The sequence below is a fragment of the Mustela lutreola genome, chromosome 6 (genome assembly GCF_030435805.1).
Source record: "Mustela lutreola isolate mMusLut2 chromosome 6, mMusLut2.pri, whole genome shotgun sequence".
Taxonomy (NCBI): Eukaryota; Metazoa; Chordata; class Mammalia; order Carnivora; family Mustelidae; genus Mustela; species Mustela lutreola.
The window spans coordinates 63,094,439-63,120,102 of NC_081295.1; the positions used below are offsets into that span (position 1 = coordinate 63,094,439).

General features: G+C 41.5%; 1 protein-coding gene across 3 annotated transcripts; it reads right to left on the bottom strand.

Moving 5' to 3' along the window:
• Nucleotides 1-6,806: 6,806 nt before the first annotated feature.
• ABRACL (ABRA C-terminal like) lies at nt 6,807-19,633 on the bottom strand. Of its 3 annotated transcripts, none has more exons than XM_059177411.1 (3): nt 19,413-19,633; nt 13,628-13,694; nt 6,807-7,393 (listed from the first exon to the last, which is right to left on the bottom strand). In XM_059177411.1, exons 2-3 carry the CDS (start codon nt 13,686-13,688, stop codon nt 7,209-7,211), a joined length of 246 nt encoding a protein of 81 aa, XP_059033394.1. In that variant the 5' UTR covers nt 13,689-13,694; nt 19,413-19,633; the 3' UTR covers nt 6,807-7,208. The 3 variants fall into 3 exon arrangements, with proteins under 3 accessions (XP_059033394.1, XP_059033392.1, XP_059033393.1); XM_059177409.1 differs by lacking the exon at nt 19,413-19,633 and adding an exon at nt 19,095-19,172; XM_059177410.1 differs by lacking the exons at nt 6,807-7,393; nt 19,413-19,633 and adding exons at nt 9,231-9,684; nt 19,095-19,382.
• Nucleotides 19,634-25,664: the final 6,031 nt, after the last annotated feature.

The following is a 25,664-nucleotide window of genomic DNA, read 5'->3' on the forward strand; positions in this document are numbered from 1 at the left end:
TCAGGAGAAGATGGCTTCAGGTGTGTGTTGGGGGAGGGGAACCCTACAACATTGATATTTGGAATTTTTACAGTGAAAACTTACCTGACATCTGATTACCATATAGCAAATCTCACCAGTATAAGTTGGTAAAAACTGCCCATTGTTCCAAAGCCTCCTGGAATATTAATAGAATCTAAATTATTAATTATTAAAGAATTCTAAGCTGTTTGAGGGAATATTCCAGGAAAAATACACAAAACTAGAGATACAAACAAATTGAAAAAGGACCTCAGTTGAAAGAGACCATAGAGAAAGGAGAAGAAAACATCAATGAAACCACAATTAATATCCTTAGAGAGATGAGAAACGAAACAGGAGCAGGATGCTATCCTTCAAAAAAAGAATTGGAGAGGTGCCTGGGTGGCTCAGTCTGTTGAGAATCCAACTTTTGATTTCTGCTCAGATCATGATCTCAGGGTTGTGAGATCAAGCTCTCCCCCCAGACCTCTACCTCCACAGGGCTTGGAGCTCAGCAGAGAGTCTGCCTGAGTTTCTCTCCCTCTGCCCTTCTCCCCATTGGAGCATGCATTCCCACGGGCATGTGCTCTCTCTCTCTCTCTCTCTCTCTCTCTTTCTCTCTCTCAAATAAATAAATAGAGGTGCCTGGGTGGCACAGTTAAGCTTCTCTCTTGGTTTCAGCTCAGGTCATGACCTCAGGGATGTGGGATACCAGACTCCCATGGAGTCTGCTTGGGGCTCTATCTCCCCCCCCCCTCAAATAAATAAATAAATCTTTTAAAAAATAAAGGGCCATGTCACCCCAGGATTTATTGGCACTTTTTTTTTTTTTTTTGACTAGAGGAAAGATGTAGAATGAAATCAATAAAACTGATATCACAGAAGTCAGAATGGAGAAACAGAAAGAAATAAAACAAAACAGGATCTTGAGGACATCACTGATTTGCTTGATCAAGGTATCCCTGAAGCCCTGCCTCCCTGTGAATTCTGCGTTGTATGTGCCAGGTAGTTGCTCTTTGGCCATCTATGACCAACCCCCAGGAATTACTGGCCTTACTCCCACTGCTTTCTACTTGTTGAAATAGTCACAAGCCTGCCAAGGTTCAAGAGGTGGAAATGTAGAACCACCACTGACTCTGAGAAATGAAGTTAGTGAGTAGTGAACCCTGAGGCTCAAATACAGGCTTTCCTGATATAATGCTATTGTACACAAAATCATTCCTAATCTGTGAGCAGAACACCTATAAGAAGCCACAGAGCTAGTTCATGGAGTCCAGGAAACCATACCGGCACCAAGCATTTTCTGTAGATAATTGATCGGCCTTATATACATAATAAACGTACTATTATCTTTAAAGTATAAGCACTCTACTCTTACGATTAATAACATACAAACTCTTAAAACTTTGGCTGAAGTCCTAGTAGTTTTTTGTATTTTGTATGTTTTGTATTAAGTATTTTCTTTCTTTCTTTTTTTTTTTTTTTTAGATTTTATTCATTTATTTGAGAGAAAAAGAGAGAGTACATGAGCATACATGAGCTGGGTGAGGGGCAGAAGGAGAAGCAGGGTCTCCACTGAGCAGAGAGCCTGATTTCGGGGCTTGATCTCAGGACTCCGGGATTATGACCAAAGCAGACCTTCAACTGACTGAGCCAGACAGGCACCCCTGTATTATGTACGTTCTTAATCATGGACTCTAAAAGAACAACTGATGTGTATAGGAAATATTTTTATGCCTAAAAGGGGTGGCAATATCCTCCAAATTGAAAAGTACTGTCTTCACAGTCTATCATAAATCACAGAGAATCTCTGAAGAAATTGTTAGAACGGAATCACATTGCCTCCCAGATCCCCAGGCACATCTCAGGAAGCTCGATGCCCAGACTTGTTATAAGCAGCCGCTCTGAACTATATGCCTGCCACCCTTGCCCCCTGTCGACCTAGTCATAACTGATTGGCCCAGGCAAGTACAGCTGACCAAATCAATTTCTGAGTTGGCCAATGATCTATGGGGTAGACTGGCACAAAAAGTCCTGACAGCTGAGGGCAAACTGAGCTAGTCAGACTCATCCTATTAAGCATTTTAATTTACACAACCAGACACACAGCCCGTGAGACAGCTAGAGGCAAGAACAGACACTAGTAAGTCAAAGTAATGAGGGAGCATAGTAAAAGTTAAGTAGAAGCTATGAATTAGAGAAAAGACAGAGGATGAGGAAGCTAATTGGAAGCAGGAGGAGAAGCAAATGGAAAGTGGCTCTGTGAACACAGCTGAGTGGTATTAACAAGGGAGCTGGAAGGCAGCCCAGGAGGGATTCTTCCTGAGAGCTGCCTATCGGAATCCGTCTGGGGAGATGCTTCCTCATGGAAATGCTTGGGTCCATCCCGATCTATGGAATACAAATCTCTGGAGCACTGAGACGCTGAAAAACTACAGAAGCTATTCTGTCTTAGGAGTTCCTCATCTCCAGAAACCCTCACCATGGCTCATTTCACTCTCTTTGATTTCAGTGAATAACTTTATCATCCTAATTGCTCAGTATAAATCCTGATAGTTAATCCCTGTTAACTAGCTAAGTTTGTCCCCATTACTTCTCACCAAAAAAAAATGTCTCACTAAAACACTCACTAAATTCTCCCTGATTCTCACTAAAAGAAAAAGAGACCTATGCGGGGGACGGCGGGGGGGGGGGATTTTTCTTCTTCTTCTTTTTTTTTTAGAGAGAAACCTTTTTTTTTGAGGCTGTAGACTTAAACAAAAACCACAAGAAAGGGGTTGTCATATGGACTCATCTTCAGGAAAAATATGGTCATTTTTGATATCTCATCAAAAAAAGTCTTCTGAGGAGTGTTTTCTTTGAAGAGTTATTTATATCCTTTATTAAGAAAGGGGAAACTCTAAGACTATTTGATTATAAATAAATTAAAGATACATGTCTCTCTCTTGACTTTGTCTAGATATATGAGGCAATAAATTAATGAGTCCAATACCACATGCCACACAATAAAGTGAGCTTCTTCCTTTCCCATCACATATGTTTGTATTTTGTCTGTCAGTCCATAGGCTTTTCTCTTCTTATTGTCTGGAACCAGAGGAAGCAGCTCAGACCCCAGGGAAATCTTGGATGTTGCTGTTCAATTACGACAAATTCCTCAAGTCAACCGTTCTGTGACGTATTTTCAAACCATCTCTCCAGGACACAAGGGGTGCTTGGATTTCTTACAATGGGAAATTAAGGAAATTTGAGTATGCAAAAGTGGTTATTTTCATCACTTCTTCAATTAACAGACACTCTCTGTAAAGATGATAAACTATAATTATAGATTGTTTTCTACAATCATGATATACAAAATAACACGCTTAGGGAACTTACAAGTTAAAGTCACTTCATAATTAAAGTCACATTATTTTATGTAAGATTTTTTTAGAGTTCTTTATAATTCACCGTTTTTAAGACATACACTTAGAATTGTTTCCTCTGTCTTGAATTCAGAATAATGCCCCAACCTTCTTTTCTAGCCTCATTCACAATATTCCTTTCCTTCCTCACCTTAAGCTACTTGCCTTTCTTTCCCTTTGTAACCACTCCACCAGGAAAGACCTTCTCAATCATTCTGCTGCTTTAAGACAAACTTCACTTCATCCCAGTCTCCCCCTGGAACAATTCATCATTAGTATGCTTGTCTCCTGTAATCATCTACCCAAAGCTGCTTCTATATTTTATCTATATTTTGCAAATCATTTGCTTCTCTTTGAAGACTAGAATCAAATTTTACTTATTCTTATTTTGCTTTGCTTTAATAATCCCTAATGCCTAGCATAGTGACTTGGAAAAAGTAGATGCTATACATTTTTGTTGCATGAAGAAACGCTCATATACAGCTGTTCATAATTTCCAACCCCCACCCACCTATAGCCAATGACACCCGTTACTGAGACAACTGGAATGTAGTTTATGATCAAGAAAGATTATTTTCACCGTGAAACTGGCTTAAAGAAATCAAATTAGTTGTTTTTAACTTTTAAGGCCATGATCCAAGTAAGAGAGAACTATCCAAATATGAAGTCATTACAAAGGAACTGACCATCTCAAATCTATAGGAAAATATGTAAAACTATCACGGATCTCAGCAGCAGATAAGAATGCTATGGTGTCAATATTCTCAAAATGACTAAACAATCATACAGATATATCTTTTCTGGGAAATGTACCAAATTCTCCATCATTATCGTTCGCAACTTTGAAACTTCGTTTGATATAGACCAAGAAGATGCTGAACAAAAGGACAGATTGAGTGACTAGCTCAACTCACTTCTGCAGATTTTTTAAGCAAGTCTTTGATTCTGTGAGGGCAGCCTCCTCTCCACAAACCTCTGTTGGGCCAGAGTTTCCCCAATTGCTTTCCTCTGAGGCTTGCTTCAGTTTCTTACCCTAGGCTCTTACAAATCCTGTAGATTATAGGTCTTTTCCAAGTGCCTGGTAATAAAAATGTCAAGTTAATGATCATCATAAAGGCAGAATTATGGTTATCTGTACATACCAAAATTGAGATGAAATCAATCTTGAACCATAATTCTCAAGCCTGTTTATTTTTTTAACTTTTTAAAAAAGATTTTATTTATTTGTCAGAGAGAGTACAAGCAGGGGGATGGCAGGAAGAGCAGGCAGAGGGAGAAGCAAGCTCCCTGATGAGCAAGGAGATGGATGCAGGACTCGAGCCCAGGACCTTGGGATCATGACCCGAGCCAAAGGCAGATGCTCAACCCGCTGAGCCACTCAGGCACCCCTCTGATGCCTGTTTATACTCCTGAACCTCCCCCAAGTTCCAGAACCAAATCCTCACTTGCTTAATATACACATTCCCCACTTCAAGTTCCCCAAGCCCATATGAAACTCTAAGACCTGTTCCATCCAATTTCTGTCTCTGGTAACAAATTATTCTCAGTCACTGATCCCCCATCTGATGTGGCTTTTAGCCAAACCTTCTCCTTTATCTTTTATTTTCTGCCATGCAGTTCAAGAATTCATTCTTCAGAAGGTCACTTGTATTTGTAGTGAACTTATGTTGCTCCTGTATACCCAGCATCCTTCCCCCCCCCCCCCCAGGGAACTACCCCTCTCCTACTTGAGGTGAGGTTGTAAAGCATAGCACCTACCACATCCTCACTTGAAAACAAACTTGTGATCTAGGCTTGTCAAGTCATCCATCGTACCTTATTCCTATGGCAAATGTTATTGTTCAAAGGGGTAGGTTTATGCTGCAGGTGGGGCCAGAGCTCCTTTTCCAGAATTCATAGTTAGGCATAACAAATTCTCTTTCTATTAGGGATGGTAATCTAGAAGTATGTGAATTTGCAACTCAAGCAGGCATCCTCCTGGCTATATGCAGAAACCTATTTAAAGTAGAAATGGGAGCACCTGGGTGGCTCGGATGGTTAAGCATCTGCCTTCGGCTCAGGTCATGATCCCAGGGTCCTGGGATAGAGCCCCACATCACTCTCCCTGTTCAGCAGAGAGTCCGCTTCTTCCTTTCCTTCTGCTACTCCCCCTGCTTCTGGTCTCTCGCTCTCTTTGTCAAATAAATAGATAAAATCTTTAAAAAGAATTAATAAAGTCGAAAGAGAATGAGACCAAACCAAAGAAGGCATCAGTACCTATACAAAAAGCCAGAGAGTTTGATATTGTTTGAAACCCTAGGGCCAGCCATGCCTGAAGTCCATCCCATCCTGGTACTTGCTGGTTAGATGATTCTGACTTGCCCATTTCTAGCTAGGTGAACTTGGGCAAGCTATTTAATGTCTCTGTGTAACTCTTGCCTCATCTATAGAATGGGAGATAATATTAATACCTATCTTACAGGGTTGGATGAGGATCAGCACAGCAAATGCTCAATAAATATTAACAATGACTATGAGGTGCTGGTGAATACTACTGCTGTTTAATCTAGTTGGAACTGGGGTCTTGTCACAATTGAAAGTGCATTGATGAGAGTTTCAGCTTCTTTAAAAACGCACTTGGGAGTCCATCTTCCCTCTGCTTTTCCATGATCCCCACCCCCATGGATTCCGAGCAGTGTTTTAGCTGGCTTGTCTGACAGCATCTTTGCTCTCCAAAATCTCCCCTAGTCACCAGGGCCAGAGTCACCTTCACAAAACATCACTTTCATCAAGCAGCTTCCCTGCTCCAATTTCTGTTCACACTCCTCTCCACGGTTTCCCAGGTTCTACCTTACTTATCCAACCTGAATCACCTCTCTCCCTAACAGTCTAGTCAATCTGATATCTGACCTTTCACAAGAGCGAGACTTGCTGATCCGTGTTCCCTTGCTTTACCTTGCCGGAGCCTTCACCCTTGTCCATCCCAGCTTTCTCGTCGATGAATAATCAACTGCAATCATGCAGATCCTAACTCTTCTAGGATACCTTTTCCAACTCGAATGGTTTTCACCGATTTTACCCTCCTTGAGATTCTGTATCATTTTCGATTCTGTACCAGAGGCTTCAACAGGCTTTTATAGACATTTCTGTAGTGTTTCAGGTGGACCCAACTAATCTCCTTAGAGAGTGAAATTTTTAGGTTTTCTTTCTTTTGGCATGTCCCCTAACTCAGTGGTAAGCACATAACAGACACTAAATAATTTGTTACAGGGCCCAATCATAACATATCCCTACTTCAAAAATTCTGTAGTTTTAAGGAAAATTTTCTTCAAATTATGATAACTTTTATTGCAGTTATCTAAACTCAACACAAAAACTTCTAAGAGGCTCATAAATCTTAAGTGACCAAATAAGGCAATCAGACAGTTTTAACATAGTTACATATTTTTATTACATAAACATTACAATATTCCTTGTGAGAGCTGGTCTTCAGTTTTGCCTCTTGCTTTTATGGAATGTCAAATGTCTGTAGAAATTGTCTAAGAAGGATTTATGAAACACCCTTGTACCCCCACCAAAAAAGCCTCAATGCCAACATTTTTCCAATCAGATTCCTGAGAAAAAATAATGGGTTTTGTTTATTTTACAGTGTAATGCATAAATTTTCTTTCAAGGTATAAAAAAGGACAGACCTTTAAAATAAGAGTCTCCTTTTGTTTACAAAGTCCTATAAAAATACATTAAGTATGCTCATGTTTGTCCTTTCACTTAATTTTCCAGTTTACTGGAAACAAAAAATAACAATAAGCAAAGATATGCAAAACCACATTAATCCTGTAGCAATATAATGTCTACATCATCATGAACACCTTGCAAAAGTAGCTCTCCTGGGTACGTAACAATCTTTCTTCGTTTTGCAGCTTTGAGAGTTCCCACCAGTGCTTCAAAGAGGTTGGCACATTTGTCGTCTCGGAAGAGGACCCCAAATTTCACACTTAACTTCCCATCAGCATCTAATTTGAGCAAATACAATGTTAGCCAATGCAAAGTCTTACCCCATATATGGCTGATTTACTTAATCAAAAAACATCTAACTATGTGTAAACCAAGATGACAATTTTACAGTTCACACTCATAAATTCAATGCCATCTCTTGCCAGATGCAAAAGTGAAGAAATAAATACAACGTATTTGCACACCTCCTAGCCTTAGGATCATCTGGACAAAGACTAGAAGAACCAAAACTGACTTACAAAAAGTGAATGTGTTACAGTGTTACTACTGTGGACCAATTTCCCTCTGTTTACATTTTGATTTAAAAAAAAAAAAAAAAAGATTTACTTATTTATTGGAGTGAAAGAGTGTGTGTGTCCATGTGCTATGCGCATGCGAGCGCATGAGTTAGGGGAGAGGGAGACAGAGACCCCTTCAGCAGGCTCCCCACTGAGAGCAGAGGCCAAAGAAGTGCGGCTTGATCCCAGGACCCTGAGATTATGACCTGAGCTGAAACCAAGAGTCAGACACTTAACTGACTGAGCCATCCAGGTGCCCCTACATGTTTAATTGTGGTGTTGCTGAATCAATTAAAAAAAAGAGAGAGAAAGTTTGGGTCAGGAGCAGCATTTCTCTAAGTGTATTCTAAACACACTCAGAGCCCCAGGGTAGGACTGGTGATCTTAAAAATGAAGATATCTGTATTTACCAGATCTCTAGATTATCCAGTTTGGAGACCAGTTTTTAATATAGATGTTAAAAATTAAGGTAAACCCTAAAAAGAAATGAACCATCAAGCCATGAAAAGATATGGTGGAACCTTAAATATGTACTACTAATAGAAAGAAGGCAATCTGAAAAGGTTATATGCTGTATGATTCCAACTATAGGACATTCTGGGAAAAGCAAAACTATGAAAAAAGACAAAACTAAATAAAAAGATCAGCAGATTTCAGGGGTTGGGGCAGGAGAGAGATGAACAGGCAGAGCACAGAGGATTTTTAGATCAGTGAGTATACTCGGTATACTATAATGATGGACACATGTCATTAAACATTGATCTAAACCCATAGAACATACAACATTAAGAGTGAACCATAAACTATGAACTGTAGTTGATGATATATACATGTAGATGATCAATTATAACCAATGTGGAATTCTGCTGGGGGGTGTTGATAATGGGGGAGGCTATGCATGTGTGGAAATAGCAGGAATACAGGAAATCTCTGTACTTTCCTCTCAATCTTATTGTATTCTGAAACAGCTCTAAAAAAAAAGTCTTTTTTTAAAAAAATGAAATAAATGAAAGGTGAATCTTTGATTAAAAATCCATCAACTGGAAACCTGTAGATAAGAATACTATGAAACACCTCCCTGTTGTTGGTTGATTCCCTTGATCTACCTGGCTAACCTTCTGACTCCCTTCCTTCAGCACCGCTCCACATTCTCCCCTCCAATAGCTGTGCCCGCTCCCAAGGACATGGCCATCCAGTGAGTGGGACTGTTCCTTGGCCAGGGCTTCTTGAGTTCCCATGATCCCCTGCTAGAACTTCTAACCTGAGACTTAGTGTGCTCCGACTATGCTGGGCACTGGAGGCAAGTAGAGGAAGTAGAGAATCACTTTCTAGCTTTCAAAGAAATGGCTTCAGTTCCCACGGGGAAATAAGAAATACACACATAATAAGTAAAGAAACAGGACAAAGGAGTATGTGACTGGGTGTCCAGTAAGTAGCCAACATAGGACATCCTGCAGTTTGGAGAAGGGCAGGAGGACTCTGGGCTAGAACGGGAAGGGAAGACTTCCTGAAGGAGGCAGCACCGGTGCTGTCTTTGAAGGGGAGTGAAACATGGAGCTTTTCATTTTTAAAAAAAGATTTATTTTAATTTGAGAGAGAGAGTTGGGGGGGGGCACCTAGGGAAAGAATCTTCAAGCAGATTCCCTGCTGAGTACAGAGGCAGAAATGGGGCTTGATCCCACGAGCCATGAGATCATGACCTGAGCGGAAACCAAGAGCTGGATGCTCAAGAGACTGAGCCACCCAGACACCCCCAGGTTACATTTTTTAAAGGCAGAAAAGGCAGAAACCTGGATGTAATCTTGGGAGCTCTGCCCACTCACTCCTCAATCTCATAAGTGATTCCACTTCCTTTGTATCTTCTGTTGCTCTAGCCTCTTCTCCATGGACGATTAATTTCTTGGTTCAGGCCAGAATTGATTCTCATGCAGATAACTGCAAGACTTCCTCTCCAGCCTCCCTTTCTGCATTTTTGTCCCCAATACATCCTCCATATTGGTGCAGAATACAATCTGTGAAAGAAACCTTTAAGATGCAAATCTGTTTGATGCTCATTTTTTTTTTTTTTTAATAGACTCTACCCCCACGGTGGAGCTTGAACTCAAAACCCTCAGATCAAGAGTAACATGCTCCACACACTAAGCCAGCCAGGTACCCCTGATGGATACTCTCCTACTCTAATCTTTCAGGGGCTCCCTACCACCTTCAAACGCCTTTGGCGTTCCAGATAAGACCCTTCATCCTTGACCCTTGCACTCTTTCTTGCCTGGTCTCCTGCCATATCGCTCTATGCACCTCTTGATCCAGTCAAAAATCAATGACTTGCTAGTACCCAAGGTGACATGATATATCCTGCCCTGGCAGTTTTGCCCATGTGGAGCCCTCTGCCCAGCATCCCAGAGCCCTTTCTCCAGCTAGGTCTTTTTCATCAAGAATGGGCTCAAATGTCACTTCTTCTGAGGGGTACTCTGTGATTCCCTCAGTCATGTCAGTAACTTCTTATACGACTAAGCATATATCAAAGCACTCACCAGCAATTATAGTAATAAGAGCTAATATGTATTGATATGAATTGAGTCCTTACTCTGCTCCTAGAACGAGTCAATGCATTTTATAGTAATTAAAACTCCCTTACTCCTTATTTCATGGAAGGCAAGGAAATTCATTGCAAGAAGCACCATTATTTCATGTTCCACTTAAACTGCCAATTTAATTACAGCACAACATGGATTATAAGATGCATTCTTATTTTAGAGATGTTAAAGTTTGGGGTAAAAAGTGTCTTTGAATCATTGAACTAGAATATTATTAGCCAAATAAGGAAAACAAGGCATAAAAATGGTTACTGATGTGCCCAAGGTCACACGGTAAGTGGTAGGGGAGCTGGGATTCATTCCCAGAGAATCTGACTCCAGAGCCCATGCTCCTAACCAGTTCCCCATACGTGCTTCCAGCTCATTTGTCTGTCTTCCCGCTACCTAGAGAGGCCCACAGGGGCTGAGATGGAATTTTGTTTATTTTCACATGGCCAGCACTTGAGCACAAAGACAGCACTCAAGAAATATTTGTTCAATGAAAGAATTTAAATCTCCAAATAATCTTTATCCACTTAACTTTTTTCCACTGGATGAAAAATGAAAGACTTTAAACAATTTCATTTTAAAAGAAATAGATAAATAGGTTAACTAACTAGAATTAAAGTAAAAATCTAGAGAAAAAGAAAAAGAAATAGATAAAACTAAATTTGTCCATTTCCAGCTTCACCTGATACATTATATTTAGATTAGTCTAAAAATGATTCTCCTAAATGCTAATTTAGTCAAAATTATCCTAGACACAACTTACATAATTAACCATAACCTGTTCAGAGATAACTTATCTCCATAGATGCTTTCCAGCTCAAGAAGTCATTCATTTCCAGGAACAGGTAAATAAGGGAGGCTTAGGGAAGCTGCAAAGTTCAAAACATTTCATCCTTACAGAAATGTGATAATTACCGTGTAGTCTTCTAGTTTGTAAGGCTGCTAATTTTAAATGCAGGTTCAGCCTGCCCTACTAGAATAATAACTATTCTAGGGTAAAGGTCAGAATTTTAAATGCAATTGAAGCTGACCAATAAACTCTTGGCTAACATGGAGACAGATCGAGGAGAGAAGAAAATCCTACAAATCACTCAAAAATATATCCATAATATCTTTAATAATCTAAACACTAGTACTACTCCTAAGAGCAACATGACCTCACAGAGGTGGAAAGCTGGAAAAGTAGAAATGAGGAACACGGGTTTCTTTCACTATTGAAAATAAGTTTCACAGGGCACTTGGGTGGCCCTGTCAGTAGGGTGTCTGCCTCTGGCTCAGGTCATGATCCCAGGGTCTAGGGATCGAGTCCTGCATCAGGCTCTCTGCTCAGTGGGGAGTCTGCTTCTCCCTCTCCCTCTCCCTATCTCTCTACCTCTCCCTGCTGTGCTCGTGCTCTCCCTCTTTCTCTCTCTCTCTCTCTCTCTCTTTCAAATACATAAAATCTTAAAAAAAAAAAAAAAAAGAAAAGAAAAAGAAAAAAAAAAAGATTTGCAACAACAATGGAGAATTAGTACAGAGGACATTTGATATGAATTGTTTAATGGAATTTTCCAAGTTGGTCTTCTTTCAAGTGATTTGTGATTCAAAAGCAGACTGAGTTAAAAGTGAGAAAATTCACAAGCTATAATGAAAAAACAACTCTAACAAGGTACTTTTTAAAGCTGTTTTTCACTTAAAATGATATAATTTTATTTAATTTTTTATATGATGTAATTTTAAAACTTTGAGTTCCATTATCTTAGTTGTTGCTGAATATGTCTATTGCTCTTACAATTTTCAGAATTTTCCTTCACTCCAGTATATCTTATCTGATATGCACAAATACCTAAAACTACAAACATAAAAGTTACTTTAATTACAACTTAGTGCCAATTTCACATGGCACTAATTTCAAGGTAGCTGCTTCTATGTTGCTGAAGACAAAGCTGATTAAAAAAACAAATGTAGAATGAAACTGGACCAGATTCTTACAACATGCCTAAAATAAATTCAAAATGGATGAAAGACCTAAATATGAGACAGGAAACCATCAAAATCCTAGAGGAGAACACAGGCAATATACTTCTTGACTTCGGCCATACAAGTTCTTACTGTGTGCCTCTCAGTTGAGTGTCTGACTTGTGATTTTGTTGTAGGTCATGATCTCAGGGTCATGGGTCAAGTCTGAATCCAGCTCTGTGCTCAGTGGGAAGTTGGCTTGAGATTTTCTCCCTCTTCTTCTTCTTCTGCCCTGCCCCCAGCTTATAAGCTCTCTCTCTCCCCTCTCTCTAAAATAAATCAGAGACACCTGGGTGGCTCAGTCAGTTGAGCCCCTGCCTTTAGCTCAGGTCATGATCCCAGGGTCCTGGAATTGAGTGGAGAGCCTGCTTCTCCCTCTTCCTCTGCCTGCTGCTCTGCCTGCTGCTCTGCCTATTTGTGCACGCTCTCTGGCTCTCTCTCTCTCTCTGTGTCAAATAAACAAATAAAGTCTTAAAAAAAAATCTTAAAAAAAAAACTATGTAAAGGGTTCTTTTAGTTACATGTACATAAATATCTGGTTATACAAAACTCAAGAATTTGGAGAAAATAAAGACAATTTAGTATAATCTGTATCTGAGTCCCTAGTAATTTGGAAGTTTGTAAGACAGTGGCAAGATAAAGCAGAAAATAAACATTTGCCTTTGGTGCAGGTCATGATTCCAAAGTCCTGGGATCAAGCCCTATGTTGGGCTCCCTGCACAGCAGAGAGCCTGCTTCTTCCTTTCCCTTTGCCTGCCATTCTGTCTACTTGTGCTTTTTTCTCCATCTCTCTTCCAAATAAAGAAACAAATAATCTAAAAAAAAATAGGAAATAAAAAGAGATAGAGCAAAAAAAATAAATTTTAATAGTGTGACATAAAAATTTGAACACGAGGGGTGCCTGGGTGGCTCAGTGGGTTAAGCCTCTGCCTTTAGCTCAGGTCATGATCTCAGGGTCCTGGGATCGAGCCCCACATCGGGCTCTCTGCTCAGCGGGGAGTCTGCTTCCCTTCCTCTCTCTCTGTCTGCCTCTCTGCCTACTTGTGATCTGTGTCTGTCAAATAAATAAATAAAATCTTTAAAAAAAAAAAATTTGAACACAATTCAATCGCCAGATTTCAATGCAGCCAGACTAAAGAAGCATAGCAATTTTCTTTCCATTCAAGGGTTGATGGAATATCTCAACCATTCCTTGCATCAGAATCACAATACCCCAAAGGCTTTGTCTCCAGAAATCACTCCCCAGCTGAGGGCAGAGCTGTGGTAACTATGTCATGAGGTCCTGGGTGACCCCTTCATAGGCTTCTACCAAAAAATTTGTTCCTACCTGCTCTGAGATAAACTCAGAATACCGTGGCTGTGTTAGAATACTTACTTTTTGAACCCAGACGATGAATTTCCTCCACTAAGAGATTAATTTCGTGATCCACATTCATTGCGGCCTAAGGGAGAAAAAAATGCTATATTATTACCATTTCTATATCCCATTAAGCACATCTTGCTAAATTCAAGGGCCATTTCTTTCTTTCTTTTTTCTTTTTCTTAAGATTTTATTTATTTATTTGACAGAGACACAGAGTGAGAGAGAACAAACAGGGAGAGAGGCAGAGGGAGAGGGAGAAGCAGGCTCCCCACTGAGCAGGGAGCCTGACACAGGGCTCGATCCCAGGACCCTGAAATCATGACCTGAGCCAAAGGCAGCCACTTAACCAATTGAGCCACCCACGTACCCCCCCACCATGTTGCATTTGTCATTGTTAATTTACCACATCCCTCTTCCTAAAAATACTTGTGTGATGTATAGGACACCAGAACACCTCCATTTCCAATTCTGTCTTTATAATTGCCCCTTTGTGCTGACCCTACTCTTATTCTACACAGGATACTGAGGAGAAGGCAGCACCCACTACTAACCTCTGAGCCCATCCTCAGGATGCTCTGCTCTGCACCCAAAACTCACTGTCCAGAAGCAGAGAAAGACCTAGAATGAATAAATGAATAATGGCAGTGTGACAGCATCCTCTGAGTGGTGGATCCAGGGCGTTATGGGAGCATAAAGGAGGAAGCCACTGAAGATTTTGTAGAGGTCAAGTGGACAAGTAGACAGTTGGAGACAAGTGGACAGGTAGAGTTGGCAAAGAGTGCTCTATGAGCGGGGAAGAGTGCATGCAAAAGCACAAAAGCAAGGGAGAAAAATCACAGCACACCTGAGGCAACTAGCTAGAAGCTGGAGTACCAAGAGAAAGGAACACACTTCCAACCTTCCCAGAGCCTGCGGTCTGGTGGGGAAAGAAGACCAATACAGGGCAACCTGAATTCTGTCAGGTTAGCACCATGATGCCCATGGGTCACACACAGGGCAAGGCATCCTTCCCTGGGCAGTGCCCAGTACAGCCTGACTGCAGTGGAGAGAGCTAGGGGTAAGGACCAGTCATCTCCAATGGGAAGGAGTCCAGGACTAACAGGAGCTATGAGACCTCCCTTGGTTCTCTAGGTCCTCTCCAGCCTGGGTTCCGCACACTGTCGTAGCCTCCTCCACTCTACTCCCTTGAGCTCAGAGCTGCAGCTCCATGGACTTTCTTTTTGTTCCTCAAACACCCCGGGCTCTCCCACCTCCAACCTTCACACATCCTGAGTTTTTGACCCAGGTTAGTGCTATTCCTCTTTCTTGCAGCTAACTCCCACACATCCAGTTCCAACTTAGATGCGACTTCCTCCAGGAAGCCTGCCCTGAAACCCTGGGGGAGGAGCCCTCCCCCATACCACTGTGCACTCTCTCCATTGCACTTGGCTGGAACTATCAGTTTCTCGGCTTTCACCATGAGATGGTAAAGACCTTCGACGCAGGAATCTGACTATAATGTTTACTGCTGGGTGACATCTGGCACCAAGAGCACAAGCTCAATAAATACTGGTTTCAGGGACACCTGGGTGTCTCAGTGGATTAAAGCCTCTGCCTTGGCTCAGATCATGATCCCAGAGTCCTGGGATCAAGCCCCACATCCTGCTTTCTGCTCAGTGGGGAGCCTGCTTCTCTCCCCCCACCCCACCCCACCCTGCCTCTGCCTGCCTCTCTGACTACTTGTGATCTCTGTCTGTCAAATAAATAAATAAAATCTTTAAAAAAAAATACTGGTTTCAAGCTGAAAGGACAAGAGCATGGAGGGGGATGAAACTCTGTCTGTGGAAACTGTCACCACAAAGTTGCTGATTTGGAGCAAGAGTGTTCAGAGACAGAAAAGGGAGGTAAAGGGGCAAACACCTACAGAAAGGAAGGGGGAGCAAGAAATAGGGAAAGAGCAGGTGGATGTGGAGGAGAGAATGCCAGCCACGCAGGGTCAAAGAAGTAAAGGCGGTAGAGAGTTTCCTTATAAAGGCAGTAACTCAGGGAAAATGGAACAGGAGAGTCAAAGTATGAGCGACTGACAGAAGAATATGCGTCAATTCGGGTCTGTTTCCCAAACAAATAAGGGACTAAAAAAGTGAGGTTGTATGAATTGTTTACTTTCGAGTGATGATTTGGAAGAAACAATTGTATCCAGACAGATTGTAACTAATTCCCAGTAACCTTGAAAAAGAAGAATGAAATCCAAGTTTATGTGATACTGACCGGTACCCCAGGTTTTCCATCAGTTCCTAATTGAAAGCACCCTTACTATCTGCTATGTTATTTGTGCAAATATTATAATTTAAGAAGTGTTTATTGTGGCAATAGCTCTTTCTGCCTATGGGTCCTATTTCCGTGCTTTAATGAAACTACCTTTTCCACCAAAAAAAAAAAAAAAAAAAAAAAAAATCTTTATTACAGTAAGATGCAAAATCTTGGGTCAATGCATCTACATAAAAATCAGTATCAAAAATTAGTTTCCAAATATTGAGAGCTTTGTGTTGGTCAAATTACATCCATAACATTATATTCAATTTGAGATAATTTGAGAGATGCTAAAAAGTTAAAATATAATCAGAAGGCACAACAGAAAGATAAACCATGAAAATAATAGTAGAAAAAAAACCCTACAGATGTTAGTGTGATGGACAGGTGACATTTTTACTTACCTAGCTCCATTCCCCACTCTGGCTCAAGAAGTCTAATTTTTGTTTGGGTCCAGTCTTTTCCTTCCTGTTCTAAACCAATGGATTTCAGTAGAGCCTCACCCTAAATTCCAGGAGTAGGTCAGAGCCAGAATAATTGATTTGGGGCATAAGGTCTGTGATCCCATCCTAAACAACGAGGTTCAACCCTCAGACTTTGCCAGATCAGTAAAACATTTTCCTATTGGGTTCTAAGATGTCAGTTTAGAGTTCCTAATGTAAACTATGACCATGTGAAAAGAGACTTTCAGGAATGAAGTTAACACTAAGAAAAGCCCAGCCATGTTACAATGATTGTGTCTATATATACGACCCTGGCCTTTCCGGTTGCATGAACCAAACAGTCTTTTCTGGTTTTGCTTGTGCTGGTTTGATTGAGTTTCTGTTACCTCTACTCTAAGGAATCTTGAGCCATAAAGTCAGTCTAGAGAGGACCTGCAACTATTTTCTTTAAATTAAAGCTTCTTTTATGTATTTATGTGGTAGCATTGTTTCATGTTGCTATATCAGGTAGGATAGATAGATGTAATAGACAGATTTGGGAGCCATATAAGAAAGGAATTTCCTAACAATCAAAACTGTCTAGGAATGAATAAAGTTTGTAGCTGTTACTGACAACACTGATGCAAGTAGTATAGATCTGTGAGGGTCAGTGAGGAAATTAGCCTAAACGGAAGGGAGAATGAAATGTCCAAGGGGATTATGGTCCTCTCCAATTCTTAGGTTTTCTGTTATTCTCCAACTCTGAACATTTATCTCTTTAAAACTGCCTCCCCCAAATCAGCAGCACACTTCAGACCTAGCTCTCCTTTAATAATGACACTCAAAGAGGAAACGCCACTATTAAGTAGTGTGAAAACCTGCATAATATTAAGCAGATATAGGCAGATCCAATTTAAAGAAAGAAGGCAACCAGCATCTTTATAATTAGTTACACACAAGACTCCTTATCTGTGTTAATCCTAAGAAACCTTGCAAAGTATGCATTATTTAAATACATTTTACAGGGGACACTGGGTGGCTCAGTTGGCTAAGCGTCTGCCTTTGGCTCGGGTCAGGATCCCAAGATCCTGGGATTGAGTCCCACATTGGGCTCCCTGCTCAGCAAGGAGTCTGCTTCTCCCTCAGCTCCCCTACCTCTGCGCCAGCACCCACTCCCACCTGCACTCTCTCAAATGTATAAATAAAAATCTTAAAAGGGGGAGTCATCTGGGTGCCTCATTGGGTTAAGCATCTGCCCTCAGCTCAGGTCATGATCCCAGGGTCCTGGCATGAAGCCCCTGGCATCTTCTCCCTCTCCCTCTGCTGCTCCCCTCACTTATGCTCTCCCTCTCTGCCAAATAAATAAATAAAATATTTAAAATAAAATATTTTAAAACACCCATTTACGGATAATGAAACTGGGTCAGAGAATTCACAATTAAATGCTGTTTTACATCATTCTATTTTTTTCTTTTCCTCTTCCTCATCTTCTTCCCAGTCATTATGCAAAGTGTGCTAAATATAATAGTGAGTTGTGTTTGTATGGAATATTACATGCTAAGTACACACCAAGGCAGAATAGTTACAAAGCAAGAAAGGCTCCCAGCCCAGACCCATGCAAGTAGGAAAACAACAGACTTAGGAACTACTGCTAGCACACATAATTTGGCATGATTTATTTATTCATTTTATTATTTAGCGGGGACAAAGCAGGGCAATACTCATTGTTGTTACACAATCCTTAAGGCCCATGACATTGTACAAAATACAGAAGGCTGGGACCAGAATAAGCAGCAAGATGAAGAACAATGGAAAGAGGCCATCCGTAGAGCAAGTCTAAGGGGAAGAAAGATTTTCAGTGGGAGCTCAAGACAAGGCGGTGGCAAATGCTGGTAGGGTCCTCTATCTGTGTCAGGATCTAATTAGGCATTGTGCGTGGGAATCACAAAGAAAGCGGAATGTCAGGGAATTGGGCCATATCCCGAAATGCTCCACCATCAATACACACTTAAGAATATATTTTAGGGCCTTTTTATAGTTTTTGTTTCGTTTTGTTTAAGTTTAGAGGCGATACATGGAGATTTTCAAACGTTCGAGGAATAAAGCCTGCTGGAGTGGGGACGCCTGGGAATCAGCAGCCTGCGCCGCACCCACTCCCTGGGGCTGGCCACGTTTCTCAGCTGTCCTTGCAGTCTCTGACTAGCAGCTGGTGTGGGTCAAGGGATGACTTGGGTTCCTTCCTGCCTGCCCGCTGGCGCGCACACGCTCCATATTTGGTCATCCCTGCTCCAAGTTTGGGAGCTGGCCCGGAAGGGGTCCCAAGCTCCTGCCCCTTGCAGGCCACCACATGGTCACCACCCGCACCAGTGCAGGGTTAGGGAGCGCAGGACTGGGGGCGCCGAGGCCGCATGGCGGGCTCCGGGGCTGCCCCCGATGGAAGGGCCGCGTCCCAGAAGCCTTTGTCTCCGCGGGTCCCGCGCCAGCGCCGCCCGCCCGCGCTCCCCAGTGGCCGGTGCGCCCCAGCGAGCTGCGAAAGCCAGCACCCCAACCGGGAGACGGAAATGGACTGATCCCGGGGCTCCCCGAACCCCTAGAGTCTCTCACCACCCCCACCCTCCACCCCCACAATCTGGAGCGTAGGGTGCCGCACCCCACCGCCCGCGCCGCAGGCTCCCCGGTGCGGGGGCCACCGCAGTCTCCCGGGGAAGCCTCGCCCCTCGCGCCGATCCCTTCCCCGCCGGGCAGTGCAAAACGCGCCCCCGCGCCAACTGCAAGGGCAAAGCCGCCGAGCCGCACCGCAGAGGAAACCTTCGCCACGCCGCCGGCTTCCCGGTCGCCCCGGGCCGGCACAATGTCACGTGAGCCGATGCGGAAGTCGGCGGGAGACGCGGGGGCGTGAGGGCGCGCCCACCTGGCCCCCAGCGCAGGGTCTCAGCCCAATTCCAGTAGCAATCTCCACGCGCCTCGGCGCCTCCCGGCCCCATCTCCCCACCCGCAGCCCCCGATCGCCCGTCCGCCTGCCCTCCACCGGACACCTCCGTCGGTCCTTTACACCTGCCTGTCACCTTCCCGAGAGACCCACTCACCTATCCGCCTCTTTCTCTTTTCCTCGGGAAAGCTGGGGCAGCGGCGGTCCGGACCCGGTTATCGGCTTCAACACACCGAGGAGGAAGAGGCTGAGGAAGGAAGTGACTGAGGCAGAAAAGAAAGGCTGGTGTGGAGGAGGGGGGTGGGAGGTAAGAGTTTAAGCGCTCAAGGAAGGGGCCGCCCACGCTCCCAGGGACGAGCCTATGAGGAGGAAACTCAGCGGAGGAGACGCCCGGGAAGCGGGCCGACTCCAGGCAGGTGGCAGGACGCCCGAGGCTTCTAGGAATAGGACTCGAACTTCGATAACTGCCACCTTTGCCCTGAGCCACTCGGTGCCGATGATCCCCAACCCCCGCCTCTGATCCTGGCTATAGATTTCCTGCCAGGATCTCCTAACGTTAGAAATGAAGCGCCCCCAATGTGATGACTGCTGGGGTCTAGAAGGAACGTGACCTTGGTTCTGTATGCCAGGAGCAGGGGTCTCCGTAAAACTACGAAATGGCACAGTCTGATTTGGGGCGGGGGGGGAAGCGCTCTTAAAAACCAACTTGTTCTATTGCAAAGAAATTTTACTTGGACAATGCTAGTTCTTGATCCTGAGTGAACATAACTTTCTTCTCTTCTTAATTCATTATTTCCTACATTTAACTGCATAGTTCAATAGAGCTATTTATACTTCCTTTATTTTAGTCACTGTTATTTTACGCAGTGTGTTTTACTCGCACGCCAAAGAGAGAAAGAAGAGAGATGCTTGCTATACCCAGAATCCCTTTAAAAAGGAAACTGAGGCTCTGCTGAAATGGCTCAAACTATTCCTAAGGCGAAGGTTGCACAAATAACCAAAAAAAGCACCACACACCCCCTGATAGCTGATTAGATTAAGGGTGATCATGTGACCCAAGGGCACACAATCCATAAACTGGCCATCATCCTAGAAGGTGACCTGGAACAAGCAATTCACAGCAAACTGGGATGCTGATAATTAAGCCAATAGGATTCTCCCCTGGAAATTGAAAGAAGAGAGCACAGAATGGGCTATGCCATAGAAAAGCTGAAGCTGAGAGAGTTTGAGGCTGGAGTAGAGAAAATGGGCCTCCAGAAAGCAAAACACTGGAGTAAGCAGAAACCCCCTGGGATGAAGTGGGGGGCAGGTGAGGGGGGGGGCAGAAATGGTAGAAGCAAACTCTAAGTGAAGCTGAGACCCAGGGATGGAAATAAGAGCAACAAACCCCTGCTCCCCAGGGGGGTATTAGTACCCAGGTCCCGAAGGCCACACTGGATCCATCCACTTTCCAAACTTTCCAAACTGTATTCTAGTTACCCTTTCATAGTAAACACCTACCACTCTGGGCATCACTTTGAATGGGTCTCTGTTCCCTACCACCAAAAGATTCTGATTCAGCTTATGTTTCCCATATCAGATGAAGCATACGGTGACTCTGAGATCCTTTGGGGCCTTTTTCTCACTAAAAAACAAAGTTCAAAAGCCACACTTTAATATCTTTCAAAGTCAACATAATGCAAAATTATAATTTAAGAAATTAACCTGTTTAGCAGTTCTCCAAGCAAGACTTGGCTCTTCGGCCTGTGGCCGTGGTCATACTTCTTCATCTGGATAATATCCAGTGAAATGAATAATCAGTCTGTAGTGTGCTACCCATTACAATTAAGTAATTACTGTTTCACAGGACTCTAATAGTGGGCAAAAAGGAAATGTTTCACCTAAACAAGGAAAATTCCCTATTCATATAAAGATGGATAGTCTTTATACATATGCTACACGAAGTGTAACATAAACTTCATGTGCATCTATAAGGAATTACAATTCAAGAAAGTTGTTTTTGATTAAAAATATTAAAATACTTGCCAATTCATATTTTCAATTCATACCCATTTTCAATTCATACGTAATTCCTATTATTTCCGTTTCTAGAAAGACATTTGCCATTTTTTCTTCTCTTAGGAATGTTATCATCATGTAGCTAAACGATGTACAAATATAACTTAAAAAACAGACAAAAAATTTAACTTAAAAAGAAAAAAAATAAGTTTATTAAACAGTTAAGAAGTATTTATTAAATATCGAGGATATACCAGCATCAATGTGTCAGTATTGGAGCATATAAAGTAGCCTACAGCATGATTTTGTCAAGAAGAACTTTCAGGGCACCTAGGTGGCTCAGTGGGCTAAGCCTCTGTCTTTGGCTTGGTCATGATCTCATGGTCCTGGGATCAAGGCCTGCATGGGGCTCTCTGCTCAGCTGGGAGCCTGCTTCCCCACCTGCCTGCCACTCTGCCAAATTGTAATCTCTTTCTCTGTCAAATAAATAAGTAAATAAAATCTTTAAAAAAAAAGAAGAAGAAGAAGAAAAAGAAGACAAAGAAGAAGAAGAACTTTTAGTCAAGTACATATGAAATATTAAGACGGGGGCACCTGGTTGATTGGGCATCTGCCTTCGGTTCAGGTCATGGTCCCAGGGTCCTGTGATGGAGCCCCACTTTGGGCTCCCTGCTCAGTGGGGAGCCTGCTTCTTCCTCTTCTGCTTCCCCTGCTTGTGTTCTGTCTCTCTCTCTCTTGCTCTTTCTCTCTGTCCATCTCTCAAATAAATAAATAAGAAATATTAAGGCAATCTTTATCCATTTATTTAATTGCAAAATATAGACCAGGACTGTCCAATAGAAATATAATTGTGAGCCACATATGTAATTTAAAATTTTGTATTAGCTATGTTAAAAAATGTGAAATTAACTTTAATTATATGTTCTAACCCAGTATATGCAAAATACTGTCATTACCACCTATAAAACTTATTAATGAGATATTATACATTCTTTGCTTTGTATTAAGCCTTTGAAGTCTACAGTGTATTTTACACTTATAGTACATTTCAGGGACTCAGTAGCCTTATATGGCTAGTGGCTATTGTTTTAGTCAGTGCAGCTATAGACAATTCCAGAATAAAGCATGACATATATGCTAATAATTTCACTTAAGAAATTACATGGTCCTGGAATGAGAGAAATTATAATTATATTTAAAATTCATGACAAATTGAGGTATTCATTTTAAGCACACAGTTTTCTCCATTGTAATTGTAATGAATAGAAAGCACTACTTGTAAGAAATCTTGAGGATAGCAATTCTAACCCGAGTATATGCCCAAGAGAAGGCACAAAAATTCATCAAATGATATGACAGAAATAGTCACAATAGCACTATTCATAATATTTTTAAAATAAAGCTACCTAAATGTCTAATAACATTGGGATAGTTAATAAATTGTGGTATATTTTAAGCTGGAAAATAATTCACCAAGGAAAAGACATGACCAGTAACTACATGCACCAATATAGATGAACCTCATAAACATGATATTGAGTGAAATGCTCCTGACTAATCCTCTTTTTACATAAAGTGTTAAAAGTAGGCAAAACTAATCAGTGGTATTAAAAGTTAGGGTAGTGGTTATCTCTGCTGGGTGGTGGGGTCACTAAAAGGGGTCATGATAGGGGCCTTCAGGGTGGTGATGATGCTCTGCTTCTTGATCTACTCACTGGTTAAACAGATTTTTATTTGGCGAAGTCACTAAGCTTGACACTATTTTTTTTTTCTCTTGTGACTGTATTCTTTCTTAATAAAACACTAAAATAAAACATTAAACATTTTAAAAATTAAAAATATATAAAGAATAGAAGATCTTGACCAAGCAAGGCCTATTCCAGGAATGTATGGATTATTCAACAACATCCAAAAATTTAAAAGTTCCCTATGGATAAGAGTCTTTAAGTTTTATCTCGTTCTGTAAGTGAGATTTCTCAGTTAGACCATTATTCGATTTCAAATTGTCATCACATTGTGCTCATGTTAGTTTTAAAGATGATAGTATTATTAATGGTGATTGCATGTCTTGGGCATTAATTCGGGATCCAATTGTGGTACTATTTGAGCGATTTGGGTGACACAAAAAAGTAAAAGTAAAGTAAAAGTAAAAATTTGTGCCCTCAAGAAGTAATGGAAAAGGATTATGTATCATAATCAAGGGGGATTTATTCCAGGAATGCAAAATAGGCTCAACAAATGGAAAATAATCAATAGACTACAATATATTAATAGAATGGAGGGAGAAATCCATGTAATCAACTCAGTAGATGGGAAAAAAGCATTTGCTAAGACACAGCACTCTTCTGCAATAGAAACCCTCAACAAACTAGGAAAAGAAGAGAATTTTCTTAACCTAGTAGCAATAAGGGCAACCACAAAAACTCATAGCTAGCATCATACTTAATTGTGAAAAGCTGCAAGCATGTTTCCTATGATCAGGAACAAGACAAGAATGTCTGCTAAAGAAAACACTGAAAAAGCTATTAGAGACAATAAACCAGTTCAGCAGGGTTACAGGGTATATCAATGTAAAAACCAGTTGTATTTCTTTTTTTAAGATATTTTTCTTTTTCCCTTTTAAACAATATTTTAGTTACTTATTTGAGGTCGAGAGAGAGAGAGAGAGCATGAGCAAGAGGGAGGGGAAGAGGGACAAGCAGATTCCCCACTGAGCAGGGAGCCCTAGGACGCAGGGCTCTATCCCAGGACCCTGAGATCATGACCTGAGCCTAAGGCAGAGGCTTAATCAACTGAGCCACCAAGACACCCATTTAGTTGTGTTTCTATATACTAGCAATGAATAATCTGAAAATGAAACTAAGAAATAAATTCTGTTTATAGTAAGGTGAAAAGAATAAAAATCTTAGGAATAAGTTTAAAGAAGCACAAAACTTGTACACTTGTACAAAATATTGTTGAGAGAAAAAATTTTGAAGATCTAAGTAAACAGAAAACCACCCTGTATTCATAGATTGGAAGGTTTAATATGTGCAGATGGCAATATTTCCCCAAATGATCTACAGATTGAAGGCAATCCCTATCAAAATTGTAACTTTTTTTTTTTAACATGCTGATCGAGCCAAAAGAATCTTGAAAAAGAAGATAAAAATTTGGAGGACTCACGTACCCTGATTTGAAAGCTTGCTACAAACCGATAGTAAGTAATGTAAAACTTACTACAAAGGTACAGTAAGTGGTACTAAGATATATAGAAAATGGAATAGAATTTACAGTCCAGAAATAAACTCATCCATGTATGGTCAATTGATTCTTTTTGTAAGGGTGCCAAGACCATTCAATGGGGAGAGAATGGTATTTTCAACAAATGGTACTGGGCCACTGGAAATCCATAAGGAAAATAATTACTTGGATCCCTCTTTCATATAATATGCAAAACTTAAAATGGATCAAAGACATAAATGTAGGAGTGGAAACTATACATCCCTTAGAACACATAGGTGTAAATTGTCATGACCGGGATCAGGCCACATTTTCTTACATATAACACCTAAAGCACAAGCAAACAAAGGAAAAATAGATAACCTGAATCTCATAAAAATGAGAAATGTCTATGCATCAAAAGACAGCATCAAAAGTAAAATCTGGGACAGCCCTAGTCAATTTAGGACAACTGGTCACCCTATCCATATTTCAGCCTTCTCTTGTAGATTTCTTTCATTTGGTTTTCAGTTCTTCCACTTTCTTTTTCCTGAGTCTTTGTTGCAGCTCCAGGAAGAGAGAGACTACATTATCCTTTATTGAGCCTGGGCCAAATGGTCTGTGTTGCCAGGTGAGAGTTAAAATTTCAAGATCATTGAAATGAGTCACAAAAGATTAAATGCTGTGTGCCAAGAGCACCCAGACCAGCAGCTGAAGTGATCACGGTGATGTCAGATGGCAAGGTGGGCACTGAGAAATGTGATTTCTAGACCAAACATCCAAGGTGTTGTCTGAGGGTTACCAAGGCCTGGTGTGAAAGAGGTTAAGGCACAGTGGTAGTAACTTAGCTACACATTAGAATCACTTACCAACCTTTAAGAAGTAGTGCCCAGGACCTACTTAAGCTAATTAAATCATAATCTCTGTGACATCAATGTTTGAAGGTCCCAAGCTGATTCTGATGTGCAGTCAAGGTTGAGAACCACTGGTCTGGTCAAGCCTGGGAAGCCAGCAGCCAGAGAAATCTTGCAGCAGCAGTTGCTCCAAGGAGTTCCAAGGAACTTTAGTTTTTCAGCTGCTACAGCTACTACTGTCTTTTTAGTTGATCCCATAGAATGTAAAGGATCTGTTTAGTCTCTGCCCAGGCTTTGTCATTCATGTTGACTGTGGTAGGAGGACTTTCTTAGGATGATCAGAGGAAAATCTGATA

Coding starts and splice junctions, on each gene's coding strand:
- ABRACL (XM_059177410.1), bottom strand. CDS start 19,310: ATGGGGCCGGGAGGCGCCGAGGCGCGTGGAGATTGCTACTGGAATTGG. Junction 13,695..19,094: donor CGGCGGCTTTGCCCTTGCAG/TTGGCGCGGGGG, acceptor TTTCTCCCTTAG/GCCGCAATGAATGTGGATCA. Junction 9,685..13,627: donor TCATCGTCTGGGTTCAAAAA/GTAAGTATTCTA, acceptor TTTCTTTCACAG/ATTGTATTCTGCACCAATAT.